The 18,986-nt window shown below is 52.4% G+C and overlaps 1 protein-coding gene across 1 annotated transcript; it reads left to right on the forward strand.

The window, feature by feature from the left end:
* The first annotated feature begins 3,313 nt into the window (after positions 1-3,313).
* Positions 3,314-18,141, forward strand: Itih4 (inter-alpha-trypsin inhibitor heavy chain 4). Its single transcript, XM_052190628.1, has 22 exons — positions 3,314-3,415; positions 4,583-4,743; positions 6,319-6,423; positions 6,542-6,704; positions 6,840-6,950; positions 7,377-7,505; positions 8,196-8,312; positions 8,527-8,695; positions 8,773-8,898; positions 9,087-9,268; positions 9,360-9,545; positions 11,405-11,544; positions 11,774-11,928; positions 12,436-12,495; positions 12,912-13,082; positions 13,913-13,999; positions 14,319-14,351; positions 14,441-14,557; positions 15,553-15,721; positions 17,187-17,341; positions 17,456-17,552; positions 17,956-18,141. Exons 1-22 carry the CDS (start codon positions 3,323-3,325, stop codon positions 18,023-18,025), a joined length of 2,796 nt encoding a protein of 931 aa, XP_052046588.1. The 5' UTR covers positions 3,314-3,322; the 3' UTR covers positions 18,026-18,141.
* The last annotated feature ends 845 nt before the right edge of the window (positions 18,142-18,986 follow it).

The following is an 18,986-nucleotide window of genomic DNA, read 5'->3' on the forward strand; positions in this document are numbered from 1 at the left end:
GGTCTAATTAGATGTCTGCACAAAGAAGAATGCTAATAGATCATATCTATCACCCTGCACAACACTCAAGTCCAAGTGGATCAAAGACCTCAACATAAAACCAGATACACTAATTCTGATAGAAGAGAACATGGAGAACAGCCTTGAATGCACTGACACAGGAGAAAACTTCCTGAACAGAGCACCAACACCATCCCAGGCACTAAGATCAACAATTAATAAATGGGACCTCATGAAAAGGAAAAGTTCTGTAAGGCAAAGGACAAAATGTCAGACTACAGATTGGGCAAAGAGCTTCACCAACCCCACATCCAATAGAGGACTGAAATCTAAAATATATAAAAAAAAACTTAGAAAGTGAGATATCAACTAACAAAATACCCAATTAAAATGGGGTACAGATCTAAACAGAAATATAGACAGAGGAATCTTAATGGTCAAGAAGCACTTAAAGAATTGTTCAACATCCTTAGACATCAGGGAAATGCAAATCAGAACAACTCTGAGATTCCAGCTTCCATTCTTCAGAATGGCTAAGATCAAAAACTCAAGTGACGGTTCTTGCTGGTGAGGATGTGGAGCAAGGGGAACGCTCCTCCATTGCGGGTGGGAATGCAAACTTGTACAACCACTTTGGAAATCAATTGGTGGTTTCTCAGAAAATTGGAAATAGCCCTGGAAACAACCTAGATGTCCCTCAACTGAAGAATGGGTAAAGAAAATGTGGTGCATCTACCCAGTGGAATACTATTTGGCTATTAAAAACAACATCATGAAATTGACAGACAAATGGATGGAACTAGAAAAGATCATGCTGAATGAGGTAACCCAGACCCAGAAGACAGACACATATGTCCTCACGTATAAGTGACTGTTAGTCACAAATCACACGATAACCATACGACAAACAGAGGGCCCAAGGTGGGGACACATGACCCTCACTGAGAAGGGGAAATAGATTGGACACCAGGGATGGAGGGAGGGAGGGGACTGGCTGGGAGAGGGTGTGGGGATGGGAACAGGAGAGATGAGGTGGGGGAAAACAGGGAGAGAGTAGTGGGAGAGACAACTGGATTGGAGGAGGCATCTCTGGGACAAGCTAGAAACCTAAGGCAATGGAAACTCCCAGGTATCTATGAGGCTGGCCCTAGGTAAGGCTAGCAGTGGGGAATATAGAGTCTGAATATAGAGCCAGGTATCTGTAAGGCTCCTAGCAGTAGGGAGTATAGAACCTGAACCGGCCATCTCCTATAACCAGGCAAGAATTCCAGCAGATGCATTGTGACACCAACCTAGCCACAAAACCTTAGACTCACAATTCCCCCTTGCCTACAAGATGTGTAAAAGATGGCGAAGAATCTGAGGGAAGGGCCAACCAATGACTAGCCCAGCTCGAGACCCAAGCCATGAGAAGGAGCCCACCTCTGACTCCATTTGTGAGGTTACTCTGCTGTATTAGCAGACAGGAGCCTAGCACAACTGTCATCAGAGCGCCTTCACCCAGCAACTGATGGAAACAGATGCAGAGACCCACAGACAAAAACATTTAAGTGGAGTTTAGGGAATCCTGTGGAGGAGGGGGAGGAAGGATTGAAGGAACTCAACACCACCACTAGAAAATGGTCCACAGAATCAACTAACCTGGGAACTGCCAACCAGAAAGCATGAATGGCAGGCCTAGGCCCTCTGTATGCATGTTACAGTTGTGCAACTGGGCCTCATAGGAGGCTCCCGAAGCGGAAGCAGGGGCTGCCTCTGACTGCACTGCCTGCCTTGGTCCCTTCCCCACACCTGGCTGCCTTGTCCAGCCTCAATGGAAGAAGATGTGCCAAGTCGTACTGCAACTTGGTATGCTAAGGCTGGTTGATATCCGTGGGAGGCCTCCCGTTTTCTGAGGAGAAAGAGGGGAGGGGTGATGGGTGGGAATGGGGGATGAGCTGAGAGGCAGGGACTGGAAGGAAAGGAGGGAGGGGAAGCTGCAATCGAGATGGAAAGTAAATAAAAAGCAATAAAAATAAAATTTAAATTTAAAAAAATCAGTACTTTAACTTTATCAAGGTCATATCGAGAAAAGGCACTATCGGCACCTAATACCCTCAAAGGCCTGCTATGACAAAAATCAGTCCCCACTCCATCTGTACACAGCTTTCGGGAATTCTATCCAAGTGTATCTTTTCTTTTTTTAAGGAGGTTTTTGTTTGTCTGTTTGGTTTGGTTTTTTGTTTTGTTTTGTTTGTTTTTCGAAGCAGGGTTTCTCTGTATAGCCCTGGCTGTCCTGGAACTCACTCTGTAGACCAGGCTGGCCTCAAACTCAGAAATCCGCCTGCCTCTGCCTCCCATGCGCTGGGATTAAAGGCGTGCGCCACCGCTGTCCAGCTGCAAGTGCCTCTTAGGTGCCTGCATAGACTATCCAACACCACACTTCTAGGTTCAGGATATGCATCTTTACAACTCTAATGTATTGTCAAATTGCAGCCCTGTTTGGGAGTCTGCTTGGCTTGAACTTACAGCCTGGTTACACTAGTAGGACCCAAGGAGCAGCCTGGTACCAGAGAGTGAACAGGGGCTTCTGGGTCCACCATCTTTTGCCCCAAAAAGTGCCCAGTCTTGCTCGTGTCCTTGGACACTCTATGGTCCTCTCGATGTCTCAGGGATCCCACGGGCATACCCAGAGAGAAGATCATGGCCTGGGGAAATTGCAAGTTACATGGGATACTATAGATGGAAATAGAGTAGTGTAGTGGGAGATCTGTCCAATATAGATGGAAATAGAGTAGTGTAGTGGGAGATCTGTCCAATCTCGGCTTGTAGCTTGTTTTATTAAGTGCTTGAGTTGAGCTTTCTTTTACCATGGAACTGGGTTGGAAACAAAGTAGCAACACCTACCTACCTGGTTAATATGGCCCTGTCTCTTCCAGGAAGCCACCTAGGGTATTTTTCCAGCCCCAGTCTTCCTAGGGAAACCTGTTTCCTCCTGGACTAGACTCATTGAGAGCTCACTGCTGGGTGCCCCTGGCCCTACAAATCATGGTGGAAGTCTATGTCAGGTTGTGATTCCTGGACCTCTGGACCTAGCTAGCAGAAGCTCTGCTAATACCCAGCTCCGACCTGAGCCTGCCTCTCCTCAGGGTATGTCCCATCAGCAAAGTTTACTGGACATAGGTCATTTGTGCCCTTATCTGAAGCCTCTGGGACTTTTTTGGCTTGGAAACCTGCATTTCCCAGAACTTGCACCAGCAGGGGCCGGCCAACCAGCAAGTTGCCAATTTATAACCCACCTGCCCTGGGGTTCAGAAGCAGTCTGGCAGGCAACTGAAGGCAGATGAAGAGCCCAGGCCCTGCCCACATGTGGAAGAACATTGTGCTGCTCTTGCCCTCGCTGTTGGCTGTGCTTCAGACCGCTACTGCCGAGAAGGTAGCAGTACCCATAGGTGCCTCTTTGTATACCTGTGTGAGTGTGGTGTGAGCTGGGTAACAGACAGACTGTCTGGGAAGTTGGGGAGTATACGTTATCAAGTAGGCATGTGTGTGGGTCAGTGTGTGCGCAATGGACACAGTGCTAACTACTCACCAGGCAGTACCCAGAGATCCTTCAGGTTCTGCCACTTAATAGATGGAATAATCCCATCCTGACACTTTATAGATGAAAGAGTAGAGCCGATTGCCCCTTGAGGCTAACAACAGAGCCAAGTAAGTCAGGATGTGGCTGTATGAGCTCAGCTCTCCTGTTCTGGATGAGTGAGCTCTGGGAATGATGTATAAGTTCTACCTATCGGTTTCCTCATCTGAAAGAGGGTAATGATATAGTCCGAGGGCTGTGCTGGTTGAAGGTCAAGCTTACAATACCTAGGAAGTGTTCAGTGCCACCCACGGGACAGAGCTGACAATTAACCTGCACACAAGTCATGCCGTCCCTCTGTGCTAAACTGGGGCAGGTAACCATGAGTCTCCAAACAGTTTGTGGGTGCACAGCATGGCACATGGAGCAGGTAGAGGAACGGGGCTGTATGTGTGCACATATCCCTTCTTCAGGACTTGCCAGCCTCAGGGCAAATGGTGCAGGTGTCGAGCATACCCGGTGGAGGGGTCAGGGCCGAGACTCCATCGCAGGGAACATAGACAAAGAAGAGACCTGATCCTGGACAGGTTCTCGCAGTTCCCATGACTGAGGCAGGAGCATTCTCCCACTTCCACTGAGACCGGAGTTCCCAAAAAACAAAGACTTTGTTCATACCCCTCTCACTAGGCAGATCTCAACCTGCACCACAGGGACCCTGACTCTGGGCCCCTCCCCTCTGCCGAGATGAGAACCACGGTCTCTCTAGGCTTGCTCTGTTACCTTAGGTGCCTTGTTTCCCACGAGGTCTCTGTAGGTGTGCTCTATGGGGCTGCCTTGTGGGAAATGAGCTCCGCAGCTGCCTCTGACTCCACTGAGATGTTTGATGGCGTTCTGCCTGAGGCCTAGACAGTATCCGGGCCAGATGAAGGGTGGGGGCTGGTCTGGGACCAGAGTCGAAGCCTACTGTTGAAGAGTTGGGAAGTGTCAGGTAATCAACCCAGCCCTCCTCCTGCCTTTGTCCAGAATGGCATCGATATCTACAGCCTCACGGTGGACTCCAGGGTCTCTTCCCGGTTTGCCCATACCGTTGTCACCAGCCGGGTGGTCAACAGAGCTGATACTGCTCGAGAAGCAACCTTCCAAGTGGAGCTCCCCAGGAAAGCCTTCATCACCAACTTCTCCATGTAGGTGCCTCCCTCCTCTACACCCAGCCCTGCAACTCCATCTTCCCTGGGCCTGAGACATGTTGTTCCACAAGTTGGGCACTCGAAACCACTGTTCCCCAGGTCAGCCTCACAGGAAACAGGGATGTTATCAAGCCCAGAGTTACCTCTGTCCCTCCTGTCAGCCAGCTTCCTCACTAAGTACTACTAGGTGACAGACCATGAACCACAGTGTCTTGGAGTCTTTGCCTTGGAGACAACGCTAGCCGTGGCGCCTGTGCCACAAAAGTCAGGTTCCAGCTGGAGAAATATAACCCCTACCTCCTGGGGTCCCCTTTGTCACTGCAGAGGGCAGGCAGATCTACTCTGCCCCCTCAGGGGACGCCAGCATTCCTGAGGACTCTGAGCCGACAGCAGTCCTTTCTGTGCCCTCTTCGGCCCTTCTCAGCGCTGCCCTGGTCTATTTTGCAATGTTTGTTGAACTTAACAAAAATCCATGCTTGGCCCTAGTCTCCCAGAGAGGCAGACATTGATAGGGGGAGCACTTAGGGGTGGAGGAGAGCTAGGGAGCAGGGGGCAGGCTAGATTCCCTGTGGCTGGCTCCTCCCTTTCTCCCCACCCACCTCCACCCTAGAGCAGTTTCCCCCCACCCCACCCCACCCCCCTGAAGTTTAGGCTAGTGGGACCACATCTTTCTACTGCACAAAGAAGTGCAGGGCAGGTCTCCATGTTCCCTGCCCTGGCCAGGAAGCCCAGCAGAGTGTCTAGAGAAAGGATGAACTTCTGGCCAGGGGAAGGAGCCAAGCTTCCCCGTTTGTTCCCATTCTGGGCCAAGACTTAACCATGACCAGAGAAGGGAAAGGAAGATACCTTCTGTGGATTCAGCTAGGTCCCCTCCCTTCCCCCTTCTCTGTACACACCCACCCTCCCGTACCACTCCCAGGGCAAGCAGGTGACCATTTACTGGCTCCTATGCACCCCACCAGGAGCTCCTGGATTAGCCATTTTCTCTGCAGAGAAATGGCCCTGGCAGTTGCTTCTCAATGTGAAAGGATAGCTTCCGGAAACCTGCCTACATTCCCAGGAGTCTCTACCACAAGGTGCCCCAAATCTGCTTCCAGAGATGCTGAGGTCCCTGCAACAGCCACCCCAAGCAGGAGGGCGGAGGGGGAAGGAACAGGATGGCAGCCGTCAGGGCTGTGTCTCCCTCCTGCACAAGTCTGACCACACAAGAGGCAGATGTAGGGCTGGGTAAAGAACAACTCATTACCCTCTTGCTTGTGCAACGATTATCTGGAGCTTCAGAACAGTTCATAAGGGTCATGGGGTTGCAGAACATGGACTGAGTTTAGCCCAGTCCTGCCTCCTTGGTAACTTTCTGCTCTGTCCCTACAGTAACACCCGTGTGTACTAATACTGTGTACACATGTCTCAGGATAGATGACAGCCACTCTCAGTGTCACAGATGGGGTCTTCTACCCCACAGGAGCATGATAAATGCCATTGTCCCCGGCAAAGACAGGAGTCACATCTGGCTCACCAAATTCTGCAAAAAACCTTCTAAAAAGGTTCTCAGTTGTTCTCTTCCTTACCTAGGGTCATCGATGGCGTGACCTACCCAGGGATTGTCAAAGAGAAGGCTGAAGCCCAGAAGCAATACAGTGCTGCCGTGGGCCGAGGAGAGAGCGCTGGCCTTGTCAAGTGAGCCTGTGGGGGAGGGCGTGTATAGGTAGAGACTGCTCCTACCTGGGCCCTCAGCTTTGGTCCCTCTAGGAGACATCCCCTACCTGACCTGATGGGTTCTTGGTCTCATCCCCAGGACCACTGGGAGACAGACAGAGCAGTTTGAAGTGTCAGTCAATGTGGCCCCTGGTTCCAAGATTATCTTTGAACTCATATACCAGGAATTACTCCAAAGACGACTGGGAATGTATGAGCTACTCCTTAAAGTGAGGCCTCAACAGCTGGTCAAGCACCTTCAGGTACCTGGCACTGCCTTCTCCAGGGAGCCCCATAGATAATCCATTTAGGCACCTAAGACAGCCTCCCAGTGCCACCTCGCTTCCTGGGAGCACAGCCCACCTCATGGCTTCCCTGGTGACCCGTATCTCTTCCAGATGGACATCTACATCTTTGAGCCTCAGGGTATCAGCCTCCTGGAGACAGAGAGCACCTTCATGACCCAGCAGCTGGAAGATGCCCTTACCACTTCACAGAACAAGACCAAGGTGGGCATGCTATGACCATCAAGTGAAGACCCAGCCTTGAGACTATGGGCTAGATTCCCAAAACAGTTGGAATCTCCCTGAGCTGGAAAGCCCTGAGATCTACGTCTATGCCACTACCAAATAGACAGGGCGGTAAGACCTAGAGATGGTCAGTGGGCCCTTCTAGGAGCTTGGTGTTTATGCGGAGAGGAGACTGATGAGATACTCAAAGAGATGACTGGATCGCGCTGAGCCCAGATGAGATGGGATGCATACATGTGCATGCCCGTGCACACGGACCAAGGTCACGGACCAAACGGATGCTGTCACCCTTCAACTCAGAGTGAAAGTCCCCAGAGCTTTCGCTCGTGGCCACATGCATTTGGAACCTGATTTTCTGAAGTGTTCTACAGTCCCTTTTAACGCCAGCTTTGATTGCTCCCCCAGGCACATATCCGGTTCAAGCCGACACTCTCCCAGCAACAAAAGTCTCAGTATGCACAGGACACGGTGCTGGATGGAGATTTCATTGTCCGCTATGATGTGAACCGGTCTGTCTCTGGGGGCTCCATTCAGGTGGGCAACAAAACTTCAAAGTCTGTCTTTCCTTCGCGCGTCTAAGCACGAGGGTTGTGGAAAAGGGAAATGGTGGCCCCTCCTTTGTTCTCTGCACTAGGGATTGCCTCAGACAGAAAACAGGCAACTCAGTCATGATCCAGAAAGTTATTCCCTTTCTGGAGGGGGAAAAGGGTTGTCTCTGCAAAGACTGACTTTGTGGAATCTCTCTCTGTGCATTTGTTACCTAGAGGCTCCCGGCTCGGATTTATGCACAAGTCTAACAGCTGCTCATATCTGTGCTTCCCTTTACCCCGCCTCCCCCCATGCTCCCACTTGATGGATATTGAGTTCTTCGTGTCTTTTAGTATACGCTGCCTCAAATACTACAGCAGGGAACAAAGTTATGGAGAGAGTTCTAGGGTGATGTGTGAATACCTAAGTCTTCTGTCAGTGAGAGGTTGAGCTTTGAGAAAGAGTGAGGATGTGGCGGGGTGGGGGGGAGGAGGTAAGAAGCTGGGATGGAGAGGAGTCATGAAGGGAGGACAGGAGTCATGAAGGGAGGACAGGAGTCATGAAGGGAGGACAGGAGTCATGAAGGGAGGACAGGAGTCATGAAGGGAGGACAGGGAGCTGGGATGAGGAGTAGTGACAGAGGTAGGGAGGGGCTTACATTCTGATCATCTGAGTGTGGACTCGCTCTGGTCACAGATTGAGCAAGGCTATTTTGTGCACCACTTTGCCCCAGAGGACCTTCCTACAATGTCCAAGAACGTGCTCTTTGTCATTGATAAAAGTGGATCTATGTCAGGCAGGAAAATCCAGCAGGTAAGTCTGTCTCCAAGACTCTGACATCAGCAACCACGTCACCTATTCCAGCAGGGGAGGGGAGGGGAGGGAGGAGACGGGGCTCCCCAGGGCCAAGTTTGACCCGAAGCATACACAGTGAGCCCACCTAGGACACCAGAATACTACCCCAAGGATCATGCACCTTTAGGGAGTCGCTCTGAGACACCTGCCTTGTCTTCCCTCCCCTGATCAGACCCGAGAAGCCCTAGTCAAGATCTTGAAAGACCTCAGCCCAGATGACCAGTTCAACCTCATTGTGTTCAGCGAGAGAGCCAGCCAATGGGAGCCGTCGCTGGTGCAAGCCACAAAAGAGAACTTGGACCGGGCTGTAAAGTATGCTTCCAAGATCCACGCTCAGGGAGGTGCGTGTCTCTGCATCTTAGGAGGCTGGGGGCTCCCATGGTTACTGGCTGGGGCCAACACTGTCTGCGCCCTTCAGGGACCAACATCAATAGCGCAGTGCTACTGGCTGTGGAGATGCTGGATAGAAGCAACCAGGCTGAGCTACTGTCCTCGAAGAGCGTCTCCCTTATCATCCTGCTCACGGACGGGGAACCCACTGTGGGTGAGGACACTGTGGCCATTCTTGGGCACGCCAGGCATGGAGAGAGGCTGGAACAGCTTCCAGGCTGGCTGTGAAACCTGAGGCGGGGAGAGGGAGAGTTGTCAAGACCCCCTTTGGCTCTGAAGTTCCAGATATATCCGCTGAGCAAATCATTCTTTCTCATCCGATTCCCCAATTCGTGAGTCTAGGAGAGACCAATCCCACGATTATCCAAAACAACGTGCAGGAAGCCATCAGCGGGCGGTATAGCCTCTTCTGCCTGGGGTTTGGCTTTGATGTGCACTATCCTTTCCTGGAGAAGCTGGCGCTGGACAATGGTGGCCTGGCCCGGCGCATCTATGAAGATTCGGACTCTGAGCTGCAGCTTCAGGTATCGGTTTGACCCAAGGTGGGATGCAGACAATCAGGCAGACCCCGTTTGCGTGGCCTTTGTGACATGCGCCCCCCCCACCATACCGTAGGACTTCTACCACGAAGTAGCCAATCCACTGCTCTTATCGGTGGCCTTTGAGTACCCCAGTGATGCTGTGGAGGATGTCACGCGGTACAACTTCCAACACCACTTCAAGGGCTCAGAGATGGTGGTGGCTGGGAAGCTCCAGGACCAGGGCCCTGATGTCCTCGTAGCCAAAGTCAGTGGGCAGATGGTAAGTCATCCTGGGGCAAAGGGGCATCCTGGGGCAGTCTGGGGCAGTCTGGGGCAGCCGGGGCAGCCTGGGGCAGTTGGGGCAGTTGGGGCAGTTGGGGCAGCCTGGGACAGCCTCTGTATTTGCTCCTTGAGGGACTAAGTTCAAGTAGTAGCCATACCAAATTCCAGCTGATTGACCATGAGTGAGTCTCTAAGGTCCCTTTTCCTCGGGTTTTCCTGAAGGATACCAGCCTTAGCTGCACGGGTTCATGGTAGAGATCCAATAAGACAGCATACTGCTGCTCCTAAGACAATCTAGCATGTATAGGAATGGGTAACTCTGGTCCACCCTGCCGTCTCCTGACTCTTCTGGAGCACGAGATGGCAGCAGATGTGCCTTCCCAGTGCCCCGTTCCCTCTGTCCTCATGATAGGCCTTTGAGGGTGTGGGGCAGACAGAGAACCACTCCCACTTCACAGGAGAGCAGAGCAAGCGGCAGTCAGCACAGACAACATACTCTGGTCTCCACAGCTTCGGGCTCACCTCACAGAGCCCCGCCCTTGCTCTGATGTCTCTGCCTCTGGGTCCTGTCAGAGTCTTTAGGTTGAGGTATGCAGCAGTAAATAAGGCCAATCCTTACCTTCCTGGGACAGACAACTTGTACAAAAACAGAGTGATGGCCTCGGATGTTCCTGACAGCACATATCCAGGAATTCAGGAGAACAGTGCTGGGAGCCCCGCTTTGACCTGGGGTCAGAATGGGAATCCTGCAGGGGGTCTGCTGAGTGATTGGTAGGAGCAGCAGAACCCAGAAATGAGGAAGGACTGCTGGGCTCACATGCCATCTGGGCACCTTGTCTGCAAGAAATGGCAGTGGGTTGGGGGCGTGGGGGCGCAGGGCCTCATCTCAAACATAGCCAAACAGCAGAACTGTTCCCGAAGACTGTATGGCCAGACAACCTATCTTCAAACCAACCTCCATCACCTCCCATAGGTGACAAGAGATTTAAACTCCCCCTGTCTTCGTTTCCTCCTGAACACAAATGCAGTTATTCAGGTGCCTACTTCGTAGAGTTCCTGTGGAATATTTTCTAGCCCTGGGTAATCAGAAGCATGACTTCAAACGTAATGGACAGGGCTATGCACACTTTGGTTTTAGTGCAGGGAATTGAATCTAGGGCCCCAAGCAAGAAGATAAATTCGTTTCTGAGGCCTTCATGTGCCGAAGCTTTGGCAAGCCTGGCAGGCAGGAGCTGGGAGAGGCTGATACCAGTGCAGTGGCAGAAGCTTGGCCAAGGCTTCTTGGCTGCCTGCCCTCTGATGAAGGAGGCTTGGGACATCCTCACTCTCTGCCCCTCTCCTAGGCTGCCAACTGGGTCAACTTAAGACCATAGCCACCTTTCCCCTGGGAAGAAAGCAGCCAGACTGTTCCCTGAGGCACATGTTTCCTGTCATTGTCCCAGGGTGGCCAGCCCCAGCAGAGGGGCAATATGGAGCAGACAGCTTGCTGGGGTTCTGAGGTGCTGGTCTACTAAAGCCTGCTGCTAAATACTGGCTAAGGCCCTTCCTTTCCTTTCTCTTCCTTCTCCCCATGTCTGGGGAGTAGAAACCTTTCTGCCCCACACTGTATTGGAGACCTCTTCCTTCTGCTCTGAAGTTGTTGTCCCTTCTTATAAAAGGACAGCTGGGTCAAGCTCCTGCCTACGCAGCTGTCTTGCGATACCGGGTCAGCTGCTAACATTCACCCCGAGCATCTGTGGGAGGCCGTCATGCTCCTGAACCCCACTCCTATCTCCACAACACTGGGAAGTAATGCCTGTGGGCAGGTGTGGGCCCAGAGCCCTCACTGCCCTTGCCTGGGCTCGAACCCCTTTGCAGCACATGAAGAACATCACTTTCCAAATGGAGGCCAGCGTGGCCCAACAAGAGAAGGAATTCCAGAACCCCAAGTACATCTTTCACAACTTTATGGAGAGACTCTGGGCACTGCTAACTATACAGCAACAGCTGGAGCAGAGGCGAGTGACCCTGACCCTTGCCGGCCACTGCAGTGGCTCTCACACAACACTAAAAAGTCTTTTAGTGGTGGGGCAGGCATATCTGGCACGGGCTCTGTACCAGGTACACATGAGGTGTTATGTCCAAACTCTACACTCTCCCAAGCGCACTCAGAAGAAAGGGCGGAGGAGAGGGGACGCTGCCAAGATACCCAGGGACCTCCTGAGCTCTCATGTCTTCAACCCACAGGATTTCAGCATCAGGTGCCAAATTAGAGGCCCTTGAGGCCCAAGTTCTGAACTTGTCCCTCAAGTACAATTTTGTCACCCCTCTCACGCACATGGTGGTCACCAAGCCTGAAGGTCAAGAACAATTTCAAGTTGCTGAGAAGCCTGAGGAAGTCGGTGAGTGTGGGGTTGGGGCTCAGCCTCCATTGCTTCAGACCATGCCCCTGACCCCTGCCGTCATAGACTCCCAGAGACCCATCTTAGCTCACTAAGGTGGAAACTGAGGGCAGGTCCTTCAGCCCCCTAGACTCATTGCGTGCACCCGTCAGAGTCCGGGGATGGGGAAGAAAGGGTAAGCAAAGGGTCCTGAAAATGGCAAGCCCGCCCATGATACCTTTGTACAGATGATGGAGTGCACAGACTCCTCTCAGCAGGTAAGGGCTTCAGGGCTCAAAGACCTGCCTATGTAGGGTCCACCAGTTTTCTGAGGGCCACATCCCCCACCCTGCTGCCAGGAGCTGGTGTCATCTGACCAAACACACTGGTGTACTCAGAAACTTGCTCACCTAAATACCAGCCACCCCTCAGACCTTGCGCTGGGCTCTAGGTACACAGACCCCATCCAGGATGGAACCCCAGGGAGCTGGCTCCAAAGAGTTAAACCCAAGTCTTACTGTCTTCCAGCTCAAGGCCATCGTTTCCAGTCCCCTACCAGAGGATCTAAACTGATGACCTTCCTGAAAGGTGACAGGCGACAATGGGGTGCAAAAGGAGGTTTCTAGAGCTATGCCAGGACACAGGCTGGCCTCCACGTTGACTGTGGAAGGACAGTGCCTAGCGTGGGTCACTTGGCTGGTAACAGGCCCCTGTCTAAACCTGATTGGGCAGGTTTAATTAGGAGTTGGCCGTCTAGAATCTTACTTGACCCAGAGGATTCAGCAATCAGGGTGACTGAAGGGCCACTGCCCAGGGCGGCTTGACCCACCATGGGCAAGAGTTCCACCAGTGTTCACGTCCTGGCTAGGGGAGGTTTTCCAGAAGGAAGCAGGGGCTATCTGCCCTCTCTGCATCCTACTCCTGACATGAGGTCCCTTGTCCTGGCTGTGGGGACCCAGGACATTGCCTGTGAGAAACTGATCATCTCAATGTTTTAAAACTAGGAAGTAGGTACCATATGATGCCCAGACAACACATTCTTCCTGGACTTTCTGCATCTCCTGGGCTTCCTGGGCGTCCTGGGCCTCCTGGGCGTCCTGGGCCTCCTCCTTTTGCTTCTGGCTTTGACAGCCTGCAGCCTTCCTTAGGAAGGATGCTAGACCTGCCGACCTCAGGTGAGCCCCTTTCTGACCCACAGTGGGCTTCCTTTTCCTAGCCAGTGACTCTGCCCAATACAGGGAGAGAAAGCCCAGGCCAGGCAAAGACATCGGGAAAAAAAATGTAGGTAGGCCAGGCTGACAGGCACCCTGTCCCAAGGCCGAGCGGACACCCTGTCCCAAGGCCGAGCGGGCACCCTGTCCCGAGGCCGAGCGGGCACCCTGTCCCAAGGCCGAGCGGGCACCCTGTCCCAAGGCCAGCAAGCACCCTGTCCCAAGGCCGAGCCAGGAGCCAGGCACTGGGGATGAGTGCATTATTTGCTGCCCTTGCTTTCTATTCCTCAGCCAGCCTCCCTCTGCCTTGTCCTCAGCATTTTCTCTCAGGAATGGGCTCTCCTGGCTCCTGCTCGGTCCCTAAATTGCTGGCCCACAAGCCTGGACAGAGCAGCCTCTCTCGTGAACCCTGGGTCCCAAGAGGGCTCATGTCTAGGCTCTTTAGACCAACATGGCCAACTCTTTCTTCCTGAGGCCCCTCTTCCCCAGCCAGTTATTGGACACCAGGCCACCCTCCCCAGAGCGGGACCTTACACTTCCTTCGTTCCCCGAGGACCCACTTCCCATGATAGAGAAGGATGGCTTCCCCACTTCCAGCATCAACTATGGCCCCACACACTGCTTCTGTTCCCAATCTGAACTCGGACTCAGTGGGGACTTATCTCCTTGAAATCTGCCCTGCCCCTCAGGCCTGAGCTTAGTGGATAGTAAGGGAAGGTCAGAAGGCCCTGTGTCCTGACGCCTTCTCCCTTTCTGTCCTATGTCCCTGCATCCCGACGGCCTCTCCCTTTCAGTCGATGTACCTGTGCTCATGTTCCCCTCAGCATCACAAGATCCTGTCAACCCACGTCTGGCTGTGTTACCAACTGTGGAGGTAAAAGGTAAAGGTACTGAAGCAGTGTTTACCTGAAATGCACAGTCCCTGAATTTGCTCCCCAGAACTAAAAGCAAACAAACAAACAAACAAACAAACAAACAGGCAAACAAACAAATGAAAGACATGAAGATACCCTTACCGGATCCCACCCCACCCCCCAATAGCTCCAGAAGATATTGAAAAGGGAAAAGCCTGGGTCTCTATAACCGGTTACACGGTATTATACATGTTAAAGTACAGAGAGAGAGCCACAGCCACAGCCACAGTCTCCTACCACCCCATCCACAATGCCCTGAACCCAGACTTTTTCTTCCTTCTTTCAGAAAGCACCATACCAGAGGAATCCCCAAGCCCAGGTAAGCATTCCTCCTGCCCCACCCCATACCTTTGCCCTGCCCCCTAGACTTTGCTTCCTGCCGCAGGAACTGGTTACCATCTATTTTAGACAACCCCCAAGTTCCTCCTATTATCTTGCCGCTTCCGGGATCCAGTGTGGACGAGCTCTGTGTGGATATCTTACATTCCGAGAAGCCCATGAAGCTGTTCATAGACCCCAGTCAGGGTAAGAGATAAATTCCAGATGTCTACATTGAAACCCAGGCCTCATATGACTTACCGCTAACCGCGGCAACATGCCCAGCCTAGGCAAATGTCCTGTGCACCAAAAAAGTCCTCCCTCCCATAGCCACCTGTCAGCTTTCCACGGGGCCTGTACACATGGGTCAATTTCCAGAGCTGAGAGAGGGCCAAAGTTGCCTAGAGTCAGGGGGCTGTACAGGGTCGCCCAAGATTGTCACATAAGCTGAGAACAGGGTGAGGCTGTTCCGATGGGGAGACAGGGCTGAGGAACACATGCCCGCCGTGTCTCCTTGGGGCCCTAACGAGAGGAATGGTTGGAGAAGCAGATGTGCTGCCCAGACCAGCTGGCTAGCCCTGGACTGGCCTCAGTGGTCAAGCTGAAGTGTCCAGGCAGACACAGGGCTGTACGGAACTCAGGAACGTTCGAGCTGAGCCACAGAATGCCCTGGGGGAGCCACAGCTCCCACCTCTGAGAATCACGTGATCACCTACGTCATCACCCAGGCTCAGGAACCCCGCTCTCTGAGGCACGAACTTTCCACCTCACTCTCAGCCGTACAGCGGGCTCAGGACCTGGGCACACTGCAGAAGACTGACGAATGCTTCCATACTTGAAACAACCACCCCCCCCCCCCACACACACACACACAAGTGCGCGCTTCTCAAAAGTCTAGCAGGGTGATCATCGGCAGGATCTGAGGTCCAAACCACGGGAAACTAAAGCTTGAGTGGAGATATTATAAGAACTAGACCTGAGCCAGGCACACAGCTTTAATCCCGGCACTTGGGAGACAGAGGCCGGTGGATCTCTGTGACCTTGAGGCCAGCCTGGGCCACATAATGAGTTTCCAGACCAGCCTGGCCTACCAGGTGAGAGCTTGTCTCAGGACCCCATTCTAGAAAGGACAAGGTCTGGGGAGACTCCTTGTTCAGGCCATCACTCTGAATTGACTTTGACATCTGGTTTGACCCTCTCAGGGCTGGAGGTGACTGGTAAGTATGAGAATGCTGGGTTCTCATGGATCGAGGTGACCTTCCAGAAGCCTCATCTGCAGGTCCATGCGACCCCTGAACGATTGGTGGTGACACGGGGCCGAAAAAACACTGAATACAGGTGGAAGAAGACACTGTTCACTGTGTTGCCTGGGTAAGTCCCAGGGCGGGGTCCCAGGCTGTGCTGGCCCTGATGTTGGGGATGATGGATGTGCCCAAGGCCACAGATGAAGTGGTTAGTTCTGAGTCCCCGGCAGCAGGCTGCACTTCTGGCAGGACAGGGTTACACTGTAATGTCCTGCAGCTCTGGAGGCGTTGTCCTGGGACCTGGACCTCATCACTAACTCAGGTTTCTGGACACATATCCCTCTGGGTCTTTGTTCCCTTACTAATCGCTAGACTCATACAAATTCTGAGTCCGAGGCCTAAGGGACACATTGAAAGGAAGTAGTTGGGGGAACGTCTACCATGAGACGGTACAGTCTCCTACATGTACTGTCTGGTGAGCGCAAGGTGGCATTCATGACGAGCCCGAGGCCTGACATCAGGGCTTGTGATGTCGGCACGTGAGTATTCTAGTTGCTGTAACATATACCTACAAGGGCCAAGGGACAAGGATGAGTCTGGCCAGTGTTCAGGTCATGGCCACCAGGTTCTATTGTCTCTGGACCTGTCATGGCAGATCGTCATGACGGCGAGCCTAAAGGGGAGCGAGCATGAAGGGAAACTCACCTCATGGCAGCCAAGAGGTGGAGAAAGCAAAGGGTCTCGCCGGCCTCGCAAACTTTTTAATGCTTTTTGTACCATCCGGGCCCCACCCCAACGTATGCTGCTGCCCATATTCAGGGCAGCCCTTCCCGCTGAGCTCCGCTGTAACACGCCAAGGTCTCTGGAGATGCCTTAATAGATGCACTAGAAAATGTTCTTTTGTACTCTGCTAAGTATTTCACAGTCCAATCAAACTGACAATTAAAATGAATCGCCAAGCTGTGTGAAGCTTTGGCAAGGAGAGAACAGTTTAGCTAAGCTATGAAAACAGAGGCGTGGCAGACTCCCTGCCTCTGGGAGCAGAAACCCACAGGAAGCAGCTTGAGGGAGGAGGACTTATCCTGTCCACCCAGGAGGCCTCAGTCTGTCAGGGCAGAGGGTGTGGCAGAGCAGGGAGTGTCCTCCCTTTTATTCCATCCACCCCGAATTTGTGGGATAGTGTGGCCCAAGTTCAGGACTGATTCCCCCCTGCACTTAACCTCCAAAAATATAGACACATCCAGAGAGGAGTTTCATGAATGTTCCAGGTGCTTCGCAGTCCAGTCAAATTAACAGTGACTGTTACCCATCACCCCCAACGACATCATATAACATTCATGCACGAGAAAGCAAACTCAAACCCAGAGCAAAGGACTCACTATTCTCTTTTCCAAACAATGCGGGGAAATCGGACATCACTAAGCTCACTTTAGCGCTGTCTTTCCAGTGAGGACACTGAGCCTAGAAGATTGAAGGGGTGACTTCTTGGTCCAGAGCGGAGGCCCCCACCCTGCTGCAGGGACACAGCCCACTGAGTTTCCTCCACGCAGGTGTCTCTGTCTTCCTGCTCAGGGTTTGGGGTTTCTCTGCAGCTTGAAGATGACCATGGACCAGATGGGACTCCTACAGCTCAGCGGCCCGGACAAAGTCACCATCCGCCTCCTGTCCCTGGATGACCCTCAGAGAGGACTGATGCTGCTTTTGAGTGACACCCAACACTTCTCCAACAACGTTAAAGGGGAGCTCGGTAGGATGCCACCTGCCCTTAAAACCCAGCTGTCACCGGTCACAGGCTTTGCCACCCACTTCTGCCCATCTCCCTCGCTGCCCTTAACCCTCACCAACCTACCCTTTATCTCAGGTCGATTTTACCGGGATATCAAGTGGGATACACCCATTGAGCCAGATAATACAAGGCGGGCAGTCAGAGCTCAAGGAGTTGACTACCTGGCTACAAGGTAACCGCACAGTCAGGCCCCTGAGCCCGACTATGTTCTGGTAGGGATTAGTGGGGGTGAGAGCGGCAGAACCCCACTCCTATCCATGCTTGGGAACTAAAAGCAGACAAAAGGATGACTCCCCCCACAGAGGATGGTCAGCTTGGACTCAAGGTTGCAGTCAGTACCGTGGTTTCCTTGCCCCTCTCAAACTTCCAAAGTCCTGGGCCAGAAGGCATCACAAAGAATCCCCTTGACTAATCCTTGGGCAACTGGGCCTTCCTGACCAGTATCAGAAGGAATTCTGAGGGACTTCGAGACTCTCTGAACTCCATGCTTCGGTCTACAACCCCTCCCCCATCTCTTTCATCTTACCTGACATTGGTTGGCCACCTATGTTTTCTCTGTTATCTTTCTACCCCAGAGAGCTCAAGATGAGTTACCAGAAAGGGTTCCCAGGAAGAATGATTTTCTGCTGGACGGTGAAGATATAGAACTGTTAGGAGCATCGCTCCCCACCATGTTGTCCTCGTATGCAGGCAGATGACACCGGATGCCAACAGGGCTGCCTGTGAGGGGAGGAGGATGCCCCCTGGCTACAAATAAAGAAGGGTGGTGTGAACCCAGGGAGTTGGTGTCATGATTTTGTGTGGCCAGTCCTGGGGGACTTAGGGTCCCAGGCTGTATATTCTGTCTCAAAGAACATTAGATTCTTCCAGAACTGGCTAGACCAGGGAAGCTCGCACAAAGTTTTCACTCCATCTTTGTCTTTGTCATGGGAATCTAAAACCAGCCACTCTGGTTTTAATAAACTGTCAGTGCAACACCAGGTGAAGGCTCAGAGAACTCCCCAGAGAACAGGGCTCGGGCCGCTCTGTGGCTGCCTGAATCATGAAAACCAGCTTTGACTCAAGAAGGGGAAACTGGGTTGGGCAGGTGTATGACTCTTTATTTCTTGAAGAGAAGTGAATGAATGTCGAGGGCACCAATGAGAGATCAAAGAGGATTCTGCCCTAGTCCAGTCGGTAAAGCAGTGAGTTTATTAAATACTTACAGGGTCAGGGATGGGGGTTACATACAAGAACAGGAGTGGCTTAAAGACCATGAGCTCTGTCAACCCCACCCATCATGGAAGATGCCCCTTGAAAGTTGCATCCCTGGCAGCTAAAGAGCTGGCCAGTGGTTAAGAGCACTTACTGCTCACAGAGGCCCAGAGTTCGATTCCCAGAACCACCCTCAAATAAAATGTCATAAGGCACTTAGCAGTTAAGAGCATTGGCTGCTCCTCTAGAGGTCCCAGGTTGGATTCCTAGCCCCCACATGGTGACTCACAGCTGCCTGTAAGGCCATTTCTAGTAGATCTGATGGCCTCTTCTTGCCTGTGTGCAATGGTACATAGAGATACATGCAGGCAAAATAATCCATGCACACAAAATAAATGACATGTTAGTAAGT

Source organism: Apodemus sylvaticus, chromosome 8, assembly GCF_947179515.1.
Source record: "Apodemus sylvaticus chromosome 8, mApoSyl1.1, whole genome shotgun sequence".
NCBI lineage: Eukaryota > Metazoa > Chordata > Mammalia > Rodentia > Muridae > Apodemus > Apodemus sylvaticus.

Excerpts from the sequence above, each read along its gene's own strand:
- Itih4 (XM_052190628.1), top strand. The coding sequence starts at position 3,323 with ATGAAGAGCCCAGGCCCTGCCCACATGTGGAAGAACATTGTGCTGCTC. Across the intron at positions 8,696-8,772 it reads CAAGATCCACGCTCAGGGAG|GGACCAACATCAATAGCGCA; the intron begins GTGCGTGTCTCT and ends TGCGCCCTTCAG. Across the intron at positions 17,342-17,455 it reads CAACGTTAAAGGGGAGCTCG|GTCGATTTTACCGGGATATC; the intron begins GTAGGATGCCAC and ends CCTTTATCTCAG.